This window comes from Brassica napus, chromosome C1, assembly GCF_020379485.1.
Source record: "Brassica napus cultivar Da-Ae chromosome C1, Da-Ae, whole genome shotgun sequence".
Taxonomy (NCBI): Eukaryota; Viridiplantae; Streptophyta; class Magnoliopsida; order Brassicales; family Brassicaceae; genus Brassica; species Brassica napus.
In genome coordinates, this window is record NC_063444.1 from 24793249 (window position 1) to 24808781 (window position 15533).

A 15533-nucleotide genomic window follows, 5' to 3' on the forward strand; every position below is an offset into this window, starting at 1 on the left:
GAAAATGATGGAACTTCACCATTTCTCAGCTAAATCCAAGTCCATTCAATTTTCGAACAACCCAAATCACATCATGAAGAATAACGACCCTAAATTCGACCCGCATCAACCAACAATCAACACAATGATCAGTCGCAATTCTCAATTCAATTCGAAAAAAGGGGGCTCTCATTATATATCATTTTACAATGAATTTCTTATCTTCCTAGCAATCATGAGATGATCTTATTAAAGTGCATTGCCATGAAAACGATTCAATCGCTTAAAAGAGATATGAGAGATACCCGACTTGCGACTGGAGAGAGTTCGAGTTTTACCTTGTCCGGTTGAGAGAGTGCCGGAAAAAGGAGATCAAGTTCGAAATCTCAAGATCTATTAAGTGCTAGAACCAAAATCGATTTCGAGAAGGTTAAGAGTTTAAGGTTTTCGATTTTAGGGTTCTAAACTTATGGGGAGGATGTTGGCGGCAATGTGAGTCTAAGTGGGGAAGTGGGGTAGTTGCCTTAAATAGGCAAACCCCTAACCGCTTCCTCTTTTCTTTTTTTTTTTTGTCGAAAACTTACCTGGAGGAGTAGCTGTTCTCCAGCGAGAGCAGTCCGTTGACTATTCTTCCAGCGAGAGCAGTCCGTGGATTGTTCCTCCGGGGGTCTTCGATTTTTTTTCTTCCTATAACAGAAATAAAAACAAAATGGAACAAATTACGAAAGGAAAAACATATTTACACTTACAAGTGGGTTGCCTCCCACCAAGCGCTCGATTTAAGTCACTAGCTTGACTTTGATCAGCCTATTGAGCTGGGGATGGATCGCCTAAGGGGATTTCTTCCCCTGCTGCGATTGTCGTATCAGCCATGTATGGCTTAAGACGCTGACCATTTACGACGAATTCCCCTCCATTCGGATCCAGTAGCACCACGGCTCCATACGGTCTGACCTCCTTGACAGTGAAAGGTCCGGACCACCTAGATTTCAACTTTCCAGGGAAGAGCTTCAGCCTGGAGTTGAAAAGCAAAACTCGATCATTTCGTTCGAAGTTTCTGCAGATGATCCGCTTATCATGATAGGCTTTGGTCTTTTCCTTGTAGATCTTCGTGCTTCCATAAGCCAGGTGCTTGATCTCTTCAAGTTCGTGAATCGGTATGGAACGCCTTTTCCTGGCTGATTTGATATCAAAGTTGAGTAGTTTGACAGCCCATGCCGCCTTGTACTCGAGTTCCACAGGGAGGTGACATGCCTTCCCATAGACCAGATGATATGGAGTTGTCCTTAATGGCATTTTGTAGGCAGTTCTGTAGGCCAATAGTGCATCATCCAACTTTAAAGACCAGTCCTTGCGTTTAGCTCCGACCATTTTCTGCAGGATGCTCTTGATCTCCCTATTAGACACTTCCACTTGGCCACTTGTTTGGTGGTGATATCCTGTAGCAACTTTGTGCTTTGCACCGTTTTTCTTCAAGAGCCCTTGGAAAACCTTGTTGATGAATTGTGTGCCTTCGTCGCTTATGACCACTCGAGGTACTCCAAATCGAGGAAAAATGATGGTTTTAAACATTTTGGTTACAACCCGCGCATCATTAGTAGGACTGGCGATTGCCTCTACCCACTTGGAAACCTAATCCACTGCCACTAGAATGTACTCGTTCTTGCACGATGGTGGGAATGGTCCCATGAAGTCGATCCCCCAACAATCGAACACTTCGATCTCGAGTATGAAGTTCTGGGGCATCTCGTTCCGCTTGCTAATGTTCCCTTGTCTTTGGCATGAACTGCACTTGGAGATGAAAGCTTGTGCATCTCAGAACATTGTTGGCCACCAGAAACCAGCTTGCAAGATCTTGGAGACGGTTTTGAATGCTGCAAAGTGACCAGCATAAGAAGAACCATGGCAATGAAACAAGATTTTCAGTTTCCGGAACACAGCGTCGGAACACTCCATCCTTGCAGTGTCGATACAGGAACGGTTCATCCCAAAAGTAGAGTTTTGCATCCCTTAGAAATTTTCGCATCTCATTCCCAGTAAACTCAACAGGTTCTTTTTCTGCTGCTAAGAAATTGGCTATCTCAGCGAACCACGGTAGGTGGGACTACCTTTTTTTTATGGTTGCAACGAAGTGTTCCTGGTTGGAGGAACAGTCCACAGAACAATCAGAGAAGTTCACCGCGGAACAATCAGCGGAACAGTCTGTGGTGTGAGTATCTGGGCTGTTCTCGGCATACAGACCAATCGAGTAGACTTGTTCTTCAGGTAGACTATCATCAAGAACAGTCTCATCGTCGATCTTCATTCTAGGCAAATGGTCGGCGACTCCATTCTCAATCCCTTTTTTGTCTTTTATCTCAAGGTCGAATTCTTGGAGTAGGAGGATCCATCAGAGCATGCATGGTTTGGCATCTTTCTTCGTCAGCAAGTACTTCAGAGCCGCATGATCTTTGTGCACTATCACCTTAGATCCTACTAGGTAGGACCTAAATTTCTTGAAGGCGTAGACTATGGCCAGAAGCTCCTTCTCCGTTGTCGCATATCGGCATTGTGCTTCATCCATGGTCCTGCTCGCGTAGTAGATCACATGCAGTTTCTTATCCTTTCTCTGTCCCAACACTGCTCCTACCGCAAAATCGCTAGCATCTGTCATGATCTCGAAGGGTAAATCCCAGTCCGGAGGCTGAACGACCGGGGCACTGATCAAGGCTCCTTTGATCGTGTGGAATGCCGTTAAACATTCGCTGTCAAACTCGAATCTGGTATCCTTGCAGAGTAGTCTCGTGAGTGGTCTCGCGATTATTGAGAAATCCTTGATGAATATCCTGTAAAAACCAGCGTGCCCCAGGAAACTCCTTATCCCCTTGACTGATGTTGGTGGCTGCAGGCTCATCATGACTTCAATCTTTGCCTTGTCGACCTCGATCCCCTTCTCAAAGATCTTGTGCCCGAGAACAATCTCATCCTTCACCATGAAGTGGCACTTCTCCCAGTTCAGCACTAGATCCTTCTCCTCGCAGCGCTGCAGTACCCTGCACAAGTTTTTTAAACAAACAGAAAAAGAGCTTCCATAGACACTGAAATCGTCCATGAAAACCTCCATTATATCCTCAATCAGGTCAGTGAAAATAGACATCATGCAACGTTGAAAGGTCACAGGAGCATTGCACAAGCCGAATGGCATTCTCCTGTATGCAAACATGCCGTATGGGCATGAACGTCGTCTTCTCCTGATCATCCGGGTGGATAGGGATCTGAAAGAAACCCGAATAACCATCTGAAAAGCAATAGTATGGGTGGTTAGCTAATCGTTCAAGTATCTGATCAATGAAAGGTAATGGAAAGTGATCCTTGCGAGTCGCAGCATTCAATTTGCGAAAATCTATGCACATGCGATGTCCAGTTACTGTTCGAGTAGGGATCAGTTCATTTTTCTCATTTGTTATTACAGTTATTCCACCTTTCTTAGGAACTACATGAACATGGCTAACCCAATTACTATCAGAGATGGCATAAATCACACCAGCCTCTAGAAGTTTCATTATCTCTTTCTTTACAACATCTTTTAGATTTGGATTTAACCTCCTCTGATGTTCTATAGAAATCATCGATTCATCTTCTAGGTGTATTCTATGCATGCAAAAATCAGGTGAAATGCCATGAATGTCAGCTAATGAATAACCTAGCGCCTTATGGTATTTTCTCAGCTCACACAGGAGTTTAGATGTTTCTACATTGTTCAGTTCATAATTCACAATAACAGGATAAGTAGAATTTGGCCCTAAGAACGCGTACATGAGCCCCGTAGGGAGTGATTTGAGCTCGATCTTTGGAGCTTTCAGTTCGCTCCATGGATCGTCGCGTGGCGTGCTCAGCTTAGTAGCGCCCTTCGAAGCGACTGCTCCAGAGGTATCGCTCTGATTGCTCTCGTCTTTCTCCCCCAGACTTAGATAGGTTACAAGTATCTCCATGCTTTTGGCTGAGTGAAGCATCTTTTCGTAGCCGTCCTCATCCACGCTCATGACATTGTGCTCCGTCGCAGAGCGGATCAGAGCTAGCTCGAGTGGATCGTCGGTCAGGATCTCCTCGATCATCCCTTCTTGAGGGAATAGCGCCAGGTTGTTATCCTCAGCGGTGTATGTCTGCGCATCTAGCATCGGTTTCTTCAGCAATTTGTTCATTTCGAACTTCATCGCAATGTCTCCTAGGTGGAGATCAATCCTCCCTTGCCGAACATCAATGATCGCACCAGCTGTGCACAAGAAGGGACGTCCCAGGAAGAGTGGATCTCTCGGTTCTTTTTCAACTTCCAGAACCACAAAATCTGTCGGAACAAACGTGTTACCCACTCGGACAGGAAGGTCTTCCAGAATACCCACCGGTGACTTGACTGATCTGTCGGCGAACACCAGGGAAATTCTCGTCGGTTTGAAGTTTGTGAAGCCTAGTCGTTTTTCCACGGAGTAAGGCATGAGAATTACGCTGGAACCCAGATCGCATAGAGAACAAGCAAATACAGTTCTCCTGATTTGTATGGAGAGAACAAACTTGCCTGGATCATCCAATTTCTTTATCGGCTTGTTCTGAAGTACCGCAGTGCACTCTTTTGAAACCATCAGTAGCTCACTATCTCCAGTCACTTTACCAGAGATCAACCCTTTCATCAAGCTGCGCATAGAAGGTATCATCTGTATCGCATCTACAAGAGGTAATTTGATAGTCAGATCTTCCAGCATCTTTTTACACTTGGTCTCCTCCCGATCTTTGCGAGACGTCTTTGCCGGAACAGGATACGGAACCTTGGGGGTGTATTCGCGTGGAGGAACAGGCTCAACTGGTGGAGCGATAGGTGTCGGATCAGTCTCAGCAGACTGTTCCGGTTCCTCGTCAGATAAAGGAGGTGTTTCAGATCGTGGTTGCTCACCCTCTTTCTGCTTACCCTTTTCTGCTGCCGACAACTTCTTGGGAATTGCATCCGGTAGGTTTCTTCCACTCCTTAGTGCTACAACATTACATTCCTTAGGATTTTTATCGGTCTTTCCAGGTAGAGTACCTTGCTGCCTCTTGACGCTCTCAGCTGTCTGTGCGATCTGAACATCCATCTGGCGTATATGGCTGGTTACATTATCATATTTGGTACTCAGGTCATTGAACATGTGGTTCATCCTGGAGTTGATGTCCGTGGTGACTTGATTCAACGCTTTCCCTTGAATCTGCTGACCTTGGAGCAGCTGCTGCATCATCGTCACTAGACCTTTTATTTCGTCTTGCGGAGCAGTTGTTGGCGAAGGAGCGGTAGGTTGAGCAGTTTGCTGTTTCTGGTTCTGGAACTGGTTATGTTGCGCTTGGCTCAGGACATATGTTCTTCCCTGATATGGTTTCTGATAGCCGTTGTCCTGCCCTTGACTGTTCTGAGCGTTGTCAACCGGGTTGTCAGCCTTGGGATATGAAAATAGGTGAGGATTGTTCCTAACGTTAGGGTTTGAGTGGTAGTTCTTGTACTGCCATCCTTGTCCATTGACGTAGCTCACTTCTTGCTGATCATCCACGGTGTTGTCTCCCTCAGTTGTAGCGTCTGAAACATTGTTCTCTGATGCAGCTTCCTCCATGATGAACCTTAGCCGCAAGGTCGTCTATGCTGTTTACGCTTTTGGAGCGATCATGTTCCTTGTTCTTGTTGAGGGAGCTGGACGCCATATTTTCGATCTGTGCGAATGCGCTTGGTGTTGTTTGTGTCATGAAATCCCCATTGCTCGAGGAATCCAGAGCGTTGCGGAATTCATAGCTCACTCCATCATAGAACACTTCCAGAATATAGTCATTCTCAAACCCATGGTGAGGGCACTCCCTTCGGTATTCCTTGTAACGTTCCCAAGCATCATAGAAAGGTTCGTCGGTCTTTTGCTTGAAATTCGAGATCTTATGCCTTAGAGCTGCGGTTTTGGACTTCGTATAGAAGTGGCTCAAGAATGCCGCTCTGACTTCTTCCCATGTAGTGAGCGTACCGGTTGGGAGCGAGTCAAGCCAGCAAGCTGATTTCCCTTCCAAGGAGAATGGGAACAACGTGCACTTGACGTAATCTGGTGGCACTCCATTCGCGCGATAGAAATTGCAGACTCTCTCGAAGTTCTTAATGTGGTCCAAAGGGATTTCAGCTGCGAGAGCGTTGAATGTTTTCTTCTGCACCAAGCTGATCAAAGCTGGTTTGATTTCATAGTCCTGTCTAGTGCAGGGAGGCGGATTGATGGCGGAGCGAGTGGTGGGGAAGTTACGCGGAAGGTTCCGCTCTCCGATGGGGGCGCCTTGTTGCTCGACTTGCTGAGCAGCGAGGTCGGCTTCTGCTTGGCGAGCAGCTTCTTAGGCGTTGATTGTCTGTGTCATCTGCTGCATATGTTGTTGCATAAGCGCCATTGCAGCAGTGAGATCGTCTTGGCCTCCGTGATCAACCATTGTGTTGTTAGTAGGCCGCGGTTGTTGTCTGTTCTGTCTTTCTAATCTTGCGAGCTCCTCGTTACTTAGTGTGAATAATGGTCCTTGTGCGTTGCTCCGAGTATGTCTACTGGTCATGCACCTGGATCATTAGCTGTAACAAACAGAGAAAAGCAAGTTAGATGCTTTAGACTAAGTATAAAACTGAAAAACAAAGGTAAAATATCTGGTCCCCGTCGCAACGGCGCCAAAACTTGATACACTAAAACTGAACCTTTCTTACTGTCAAGTTAACAATGATAATTGTAGTAATTGAGATTCAATCCAGAGGACCAGTCTACACTTTATTCTTATGCGTTTTCAACTTAGCTAAAACTAAAATGGGTTTTGAATTAAGTAGTGACTTGCAAGTAAAGTAAAAGATTTTAAAAGGTTTAGATTCGATATTGAGAATAAGCTGATCTAGGGTTTCTCATCGGGTGTTAAAACTTAGTCAAACATTTATTCAAGCTCGTTAAGACACGATCTAGAACATGGATCACTCTTAGTAGAACAGCCCATTGTCGTGGTGCTGTTCCCTTTGCGGTCCGACCTTGACGCCTAAACTGTCGTTTGGTTCAAGGATCGGTCGCAAGCTATAGAGATCAAGTCCGATAAGTTCACTGAACACTCTAGCATCTACTTTCGCTGGCTAGAGATGTTCAGCTCATTCATTCGATATCAGGTAGACTACTACACTGTTAGTGGGTGATCGGACTTAAGATCTAGCAATAAGTGATCAGGTTAGAACTAGCATTAAAAACTAGAATGAACGAAGAAACGATAAGTGCTTATTTATGTGTAACCTTGCGTTTAACACCCTAGAATCCTAGACAAGCTAGACGACTACTCAGCCAAAACACGAGATGAACATGACATAATAACTGAATAATACTGCATGTAAATCAAATGTAAAACAATGGGGTTCAGGATGATCTTCTCTGTCAAGAAGAGGAGCCGTCTCCCTTACAATAGCAATATCCAAGAATAGGTCTAGGTCTTTTTGCCAAAAACTAGCGTTAAGAAATAAGATAGATAGGGGTCGCTTTTATATGGAGGCGCCCATAGACTTCAGAGTGGGGAATCGGCAACTAGGGAAAATCTTTGGAAGATATGGAAATTTCCATAATTATCGAGAACAATCGTCTGGCTGCTCCTGGTAGGATCGACCGTCAGACTGCTCCGCGGATTGTTCTTCAGGGGAAATCTCCAATCCTTGCTCTTTTCTTCATGCATATTCCTTAAGCTCTTCAATCTTCTCCAGACCTGAAATGACTCTAAAAATACTAGATTAACTCGATAAAACAACGAAAACAAGTTAGAAAGCATATACACAATGATGTCAAAAACATCATATATCACGTGGCTACCACCACGATGTGTGGGCTGCCAGATGTGGGGACACACATATAAAAACTGTTCCAAAAATAAGGAAATTAAGGACGCTGAAGATGTTGAGCGAAGCTTAACCTCAAGAGAAACTACTGAGAAGTCTGTTGATCATGAGGAAACCCCTGGGGTAAATGGAGAGTTATCAAAATCCATTGATATCGAGGAACCTGTGATGGAAGGGACGAAGTTAAACTCTAATGAAACTACTCCACAGGAGTCCTTCACGAAGGAAATTTTAGTAGGTACTGATGTTGATAATCAGTCTGGCCCTGTGGTCGCTGATAATAGGTCGGGCCCTGATAATCAGTCTAGCTCTGATAATCAGTCTGGCCCTGTGATCGCTGCAGCTGAGGTTGTCTCAGGTCAGGTTTCGTCAGAGAAAATTGTGGAACAAGTAGATAAGTAAGCTTGGCTGACAATCCCTCAGAACAAGTCACCTTCGGCTCGTCGGAATAATGGGAAAGCGATCAGGAGCTCTGAGGTGGAAACCCCTACTGGCTCACCATCTCGATATCACCTGCTCAGTAATGAGTTGGAAGAGGGAGAGGTTGAAGAAGACAGTTCTGATGAGGAAAGCTCGGTTGAATCTCAGACAGTCCTTGAAAAGAAAAAAAACATATGGAGAAGAAAAAGTCTGGTAAGAAGAAGAAATCTCAGAAAAGTAACCTAAACATAAATGTTAGGATAAAAAAGGATCAGAACAAAGGTGCCAAGAACAAGCAAAAAAATCAAGCCTCCTCACGGAGGCACTGATGTAATGATATCAATATTTGCGTGGAACACCCGGGGCTTCAATAAAAAGCGCAAACATACGGCTCTTCGTTCTTGGATTCAGACTGCTCGTCCTTCTTTTGGTTGTCTTGTTGAAACTCGTGTTCAAGAAGCCAACAGTATATCTATTCTAAACTATGCTCTTCCTCACTGGAACTTTCTCAATAATTATGATCATCATCGTCTCAGAAAGATATGGGTCTTTTGGGATGAAAATGTATCCGTATCGCTAGTGTATAAAAGTGCTCGATGCATTACTGTATGGTTTACTTCAGAAACTGGAGAAGAGTTTCTATGTTCTTGTGTTTATGCTTCCAACTTCACCGCGGAGAGGCAGCGCCTCTGGAGTGAGTTGGCACAAATCAAAAGCCATTATGCTGCAACGGGAGTTCCTTGGATTGTAATGGGTGACTTTAATGAGAATCTGGCAACCTCGGAACACTCGCTGGGTTCCATATCAAACGCGACTCAACGGGGCATGCAGGCTTTTCAATTGGCTGTAACATCCTGCAACCTCACTGATCTCGCTTCTATTGGACCTACTTTTACCTGGAAAAATAAACAGTCAGACAATCCCTTCGCAAAGAAACTAGATCGGGTTCATGTTAATGATCACTGCCTGGATAGTTTTTCCCAGTCATACATAAGTTTTGAGGCTTCAGGAGTCTCAGACCATACTCGTTGTTGGATTCGTCTGGAGTACCCACCACCTGGAAACAAGAGGCCTTTTAAATTCTTCAACTTCCTCGCTGACCATCCTGATTTCGCAGATATAGTCTCTACGGTTTGGGAATCAACAGAGCCTCTCTTCCACTCCACTTCTGCTCTATACCGGTTTCATCGCAAGCTGAAACTTCTAAAACCGGTCCTGCGCAGGCTGAATAGGAACAAGTTTGGTAACATTCCTAAACGTACACGTGAGGCATTTGAGGTGCTGTGCGATAAACAAAAAGCTGCGCTACAGCATCTGAGCGCAACTATATTTGAGGAAGTTTCTGAAGCCACAACCACTTGGAACTACTGGGCAGAGATCGAGGAAAATTTCCTGCGACAAAAATCTCGTATCACTTGGCTGCAGAATGGGGACCAGAACACACTGTTCTTCTTCAGAACCGTCTAGTGCAGAGCCTCGTTCAATCTGATTAGGCAACTTACCCTGCCCTCCGGGGAAATTATCACAGATCCTCAACTGATCAAAGCAACTGCAGCAACTCACTTTGAAACTTTCTTGAAACAGAGCCATGACAACACCAATGAGGGGAATGCTCCAAATATATCTGAGCTCCTGGACTATCGCTGCCCTGCCCATACCACGGAGTTACTTACTCGTCCTATCTCCGAGGCTGAGATCAGGAATGTGTTGTTCTCGATGCCTGCTAATAAAGCGTCTGGTCCCGATGGGTTCCTAGCTGAATTTTATCGAGCTTCGTGGCCTATCATCAAGCAAGACTTTGTCGTGGCTGTTCAGTCTTTCTTCATGTACGGTCTACTGCCCAGGGGTGTTAATGCGACCATTCTCACGCTCATTCCAAAGCATGATAACGCCAAAGAAATCAAAGACTATCGTCCCATCAGTTGTTGCAACATCTTGTATAAAGTGATCTCGAAAGTCCTAGCAAACAGACTCAAAGTGCTTCTGCTGGAACTTATTGAACCAAACCAATGCGCTTTTGTGAAGGGGCGGTTACTCCTCGAGAATGTATTATTGGCTACGGAACTGGTGAAAGACTATCACAAGCTTTCGATCAAGGCCCGTAGTGTGCTCGAGCTAGACATTCCAAAAGCGTTTGACTCAGTGCATTGGTCCTTCATCACTGATGCTCTCCGTGCTATGGGCATTCCTGATATGTTTGTCCAGTGGATACATACCTGTCTCTCCACAGCCGCGTTCTCTGTTTCAATAAATGGTGAATTAGAGGGTTCTTTGGAAGCGAGAGGGGGTTACGACAAGGATGCGCATTGTCACCCTATCTGTTTGTTATAGCTATAAATGTGCTGTCAAAAATGCTAAATAAGGCTGTTCAATCAGGAAGTATAGGGTTCCATCCTTCATGCAGTGAGGTCAACTTGCCACACTTAAGCTTTGCAGATGATCAAATGATTTTTACAGATGGTGAAACTTCATCCTTGGGAGGCATCTTCGAAGTTCTTTCTCAGTTTGCGGGCATCTCTGGTCTGGTGATAAACCCTGCTAAATCATCTATATTCATGGCTGGTGGCATTAGTCAAGATTTCAAAGACGAGGTTCAACGCTTAGGTATTCCGATAGAGTCGCTTCCAGTAAGATATCTGGGACTTTCTCTCACCACAAAATCAATGACGAGATCAGATTACGAGCCTCTAATAGACCAGATCCGTACGCGGTTACTCTCTTGGTCTAGTCGTTCTCTCTCCTATGCGGGTCGCCTACAACTCATCAAAACAGTGATCGGCAGCATCACAAACTTTTGGTCTTCAGTCTTTTGGCTCCCCCAGCGATGTCTTGATACCATTGAAGGGATGTGTGGTGCATTTCTTTGGTCAGGTTCGCCGAACACGCACACTAAAACAAAAGTAGCATGGGATGAAGTATGCAAACCCAAGGAAGAAGGTGGACTTGGTATTCGTCGCTTAGCCGACACGTCTCGAGTATTTGCTTTAAACTTGATATGGAGACTCCTTACTAACTCGAGGTCGCTATGGGTATCGTGGACACAAGCTTACTTGCTGCGTTCTCACAGCTTCGAGACCAAGCAGCTCTTTTCCTTCGATCTGAGATTGGAAATGGAAAAATAACTCTGTTCTGGTTCGATAACTGGCTCAGTGTGGGAAGATTGATTAACATTGCAGGCGACTCCGGAACTCGGGTTTTGGGTATTCCTCGCTATGCAATGGTCTCAGCTGCGGCGTCTGCTGGACAGTGGAGCATCCGTCGATGTCGTGGCTATCACCTACGGGCGATGATAGCCTGCATTAACTCTGCTCCGGCTCCGGTGGACAATGCGGCTACAGATCGTTGTCTATGGCGTCACGAGGAAGATAGACTACAAGCCGAGCTTCTCCAGCAAGGAAACATGGGAACATATTAGGGAGCAACACCCATCAGTGTAATGGAGTAAAGTTGTATGGTTCCCGCAAGCTATCCATCGTTACTCAATTATAACATGGCTGGCTCTCAAGGACCGCCTTTCCACCGGAGCTAGAAGCAGAGCATGGGGCGTTTCTCAGCCTTGTTCACTTTGTGGAGAATCCGACGAGACAAGGGATCATCTATTCTTCGCTTGTCCTTACTCGTTCACCGTATGGCTTGATCTTGTGGGGTTCCTTCTAGGATCTAGGACGGACCCTGACTGGTCTATCACCATCGCGTCCCTCCTCTCCACACGTCGCAAAGAGATCGATACTTGTGTCTCGAAGCTTGCCTTCCAAACTACTATCTATAGCTTATGGAGGGAGCGAAACAATAGGCGGCTTCAAGTTAAAATCCAGAGTGCAGCCTATATGGTCTGTGTGATTGATAAGACCATCAAGAACAGAATCTCATCCCTGCGTCACCGGCGTCCATCCTTTTATAGCGAAATGATGCAACGCTGGCTCCAATGGACTGTTTAGTCAAGAAAGCTCCAGTTTTCTATTTTCTCTCCATTGATTGTGTTCATTATTGAAAGCATAAACTGATTGTGTTCATTATTGAAAACATAAATTTTAGTGGTCTGTAATTTTTTCTTTTGTTGATAATCAATTTAAAATTTCAGCAAAAAAAAAAAAGATCTACTACCACATATAGCCACTAAACTAAGACAGACCTTTGTATAAATTTTTTAAAGTTAGTAGATAATCTACTTTAACATCATTTTCTAGAAATTAGGTAAGACAATATTTGGTATAACTAATAACTATATTTTCATGTAGATGGGTATTTACAATATTGAACCTAGTAAAGTACCAATCTTTTGTTTTTATTCGTTTTGAAGTTGAACAAACCTAATCTGTGAAAAGCTACGTTGATCCACATTAGTGATAAACATGACATGACGGAAAACAAAGGCATCAAGTCGTGAACCCTTCTTTCTTAGCGAGAGGTGTCCGTTTTCGCTTTCATTTCTTCATCGCAATAACTTTACTTGGCTCCAGAATCCCCTTTCTTCTCCCCTCTCATAATCCATCAGCTAAGGATTGGATCTCCGTTTCGGATTCTGTTCAAGCATTTCTGAAATCTTCAAACTTTCGTAGGGGTTCCCGATAATAACTCTCCTCTTCTACCCTCTGTAATGGCGATGAGAGGTGTCGATTTCAAGTGGTGAGAGCCCTCTCACTTCACTCCCATTTCTTCAATCTGCATCGATCTAAAGGAGATCACTCCCATCTCGCTTGTTAACTTTCTGTGGGTAAATTTGTGCAGGTACGATGGGTTCTTCTTGTCGATGCTTGCAACTAGTGTGTATCCTTCCCTCTCTCTCTCTCTCTCTCTCTGGGTGTTGGGTTCTGCGAAAGTTTCTTCCTTTTTTACTCTTGAAGATCCAATTTTAGTTTTGGTCTTCTCATGGAATTGAGGAACTCATATTGATTTTTTTATAGGGTTTAAGGTGATCTTGTGGATTTTGTTTCCTTAATGGTTGATAGAATCATTGTAGCTATCAATTGGAAGAGATACCATACTTGCCATTACCCCTTGCATATATGGATTGTGGTATCTGCCTCCCTCACTTGACCTCTTGTTTATTATCTATGAGCTTTTTTCATTTGATTCTAACTTCCTCAGGTTGATTACACCACCGTCTTTATCTTCCGCGTCTTAATGTTTGTTGACAATGGTCTTGCTGCTGGCCTTGGCTTGTAAGTCCCATCTAAAGCTCCTCCTACACTTTCTTAATTTTCTGATTTTGTTGTAAATTGATGGTTCTCTCCTAGACTTGTTATTGCAAAAGGACTGTTTCTTAAGCATTTCTAGTTCATTGAAAAAGGTCTATATTATGAGGAAAATGGAAAAACATCAACGTTCATTGCAGTTTCAGTTGAGTTTTGGGTTATCTTTAGAATTGCAAGCTTGATCTCTGAGTGAGAGCTACTGCCAAACGTTTCTCTTATCTTGTTAGGTAGCAAGGATATATGAATGTCTGATGTTAATTTTGTTTCACATCTATTAGGGATTTTGGAAGTCAACAGCGGAACATTGGGTTTTGTGGGAGAGTGGTGGTGCTCTCTATCCTATCTCTTCTGCTCTATCCATTTCTGTGGGCTTGGACTGTAATCGGTACAATATGGTTTACAAGGGCAAGAAGCTGTGTAAGCAGTTTTTCATGATCATGCCCATATGGTTATTCTTGTTTCAAATCCTGCTGCTGAGCCTTATTATGTATTTCTCTTCTTGTGATAGTTACCTGAAGAAGGCCAAAAATGGGGTTTCCTCATTTGGCTGATATTCAGCTACTCTGGCCTCCTCTGCATTGCTTGCATCTGTGTCGGAAAGGTAAGACTCTCATCAAGCCTTTTGTTACTCTGAAGAGGACACGCCAGCTATATGAGTGCACTTATGTGAGTTTACTTGATAGTGGTTGGCGCGAAGACAGGTGCACGTATTACGTGCTCAGCAGGGAATCCCGAGCTCAGAGTTCGGGGTGAGTTTCAGGATCCAGTTATTCAACTTCACTTCTTTTATACAAAGAAGATCATTTGCGGAAATGCAGTTATCTTCTGACACTTGTTCTGTTTACTTGTGGCCAGATTTTAGTTGACATGATTAGGGTTCCTGACTGGGCATTTGAAGCCGCGGGCCAAGAGATGAGAGGCATAAGTCAAGATGCTGCTGCTGCATACCATCCTGGACTTTACTTGACTCCTGCTCAGGCAAGTCTCGTCGTTTTGGTCTCAGTACGTTAAGCATTTAAGTAACTATCCTTAACGTGAATATGACTCGAAGCTACTCTATCCAGACTCAAGCTGTGGAGGCACTCATACAAGAACTTCCAAAGTTCAGGTTAAAAGCCGTCCCAGATGATTGCGGTGAATGCTTAATCTGTTTAGAGGAATTCCATATTGGACATGAGGTACTAAACATCTCTTTTCCTAACATTGTGAGGGGATTAACCAACTTCTTATGCATAAGTTTTGCTACAATACTGTGTTTGCCTGCTTTTATTCCTTAGATGAGTGGAAATTGTCTGAATTTTACAGGTTAGAGGTTTACCTTGCGCCCATAATTTCCATGTGGAGTGCATAGACCAGTGGCTGCGTTTGAACGTGAAATGTCCTCGGTGCCGGTGCTCAGTCTTTCCAGACCTTGATCTCAGCGCATTATCCAATCTCCAGAGCTCATCAACACAACAGCCCCCACAGGGGAACACGGAAACAACAGAAGCTCGGTACATAAGAAGCCACCCACAAAGCGAGAGCTACTTCCTGAGACTTCAGTCTCTAATTCACCCGGTCCATACTGACACCGCTCTGGAGACTGCAGAGAACGGTGGAGTTCCTCCTGTCTTGGCTGGTCGATCTCCATCTGGGAGATGAGAGACATAAGTGTGCGTCGAGTCTATGCTTATTCTCTCATTACTAACTCTCGACTGATCGTAGGAAAATAAATAAAATAATTAGAACATTTTGAGTCTTCCTACCCCTTGTAAGTTTTCACCTTTGACAGTCTTACAATGTAAATAAATTGAGGGGTTGAAAGAAAAGGAAAAAATAAAACAATATTTGGGGTTTTACATTGGGAATGAAGAACTGTACATGTCCATACTCTTTAACGGTAGAGGACGTTCATACTACTTTTGCTTAGTTATGGTTTTTTCAGGTTGCCACCAAATTCTATTTTTGTTTACCCAAATCATGTGAGCAGTTAACTAATTTCATAGCATACGTTACACATTTACACCTCAAAATTGTATAGTTTATGTTTACATTCATAATTCATTACCCATTTAAAATCCATATATTTTCTCAAA

General features: G+C 44.0%; 1 protein-coding gene and 1 non-coding gene across 3 annotated transcripts; both read left to right on the forward strand.

Annotated features, from left to right (window-relative positions):
- Positions 1–5806: 5806 nt before the first annotated feature.
- Positions 5807–5913, forward strand: LOC125581092. The gene has a single exon (XR_007318803.1). It is a non-coding gene; the product is annotated as a small nucleolar RNA R71 (small nucleolar RNA).
- A 6683-nt stretch (positions 5914–12596) lies between these two features.
- LOC125580717 (E3 ubiquitin-protein ligase SIS3) lies at positions 12597–15401 on the forward strand. Of its 2 annotated transcripts, none has more exons than XM_048745719.1 (10): positions 12597–12889; positions 12992–13030; positions 13213–13279; positions 13352–13425; positions 13737–13875; positions 13967–14059; positions 14142–14207; positions 14314–14436; positions 14523–14636; positions 14764–15401. In XM_048745719.1, the coding sequence occupies exons 1-10, from the start codon at positions 12861–12863 to the stop codon at positions 15097–15099; spliced, it is 1080 nt and encodes a 359-aa protein (XP_048601676.1). In that variant the 5' UTR covers positions 12597–12860; the 3' UTR covers positions 15100–15401. The 2 variants fall into 2 exon arrangements, with proteins under 2 accessions (XP_048601676.1, XP_048601677.1); XM_048745720.1 differs by having other exon boundaries at positions 12599–12889; positions 12992–13026; positions 13168–13279.
- Positions 15402–15533: the final 132 nt, after the last annotated feature.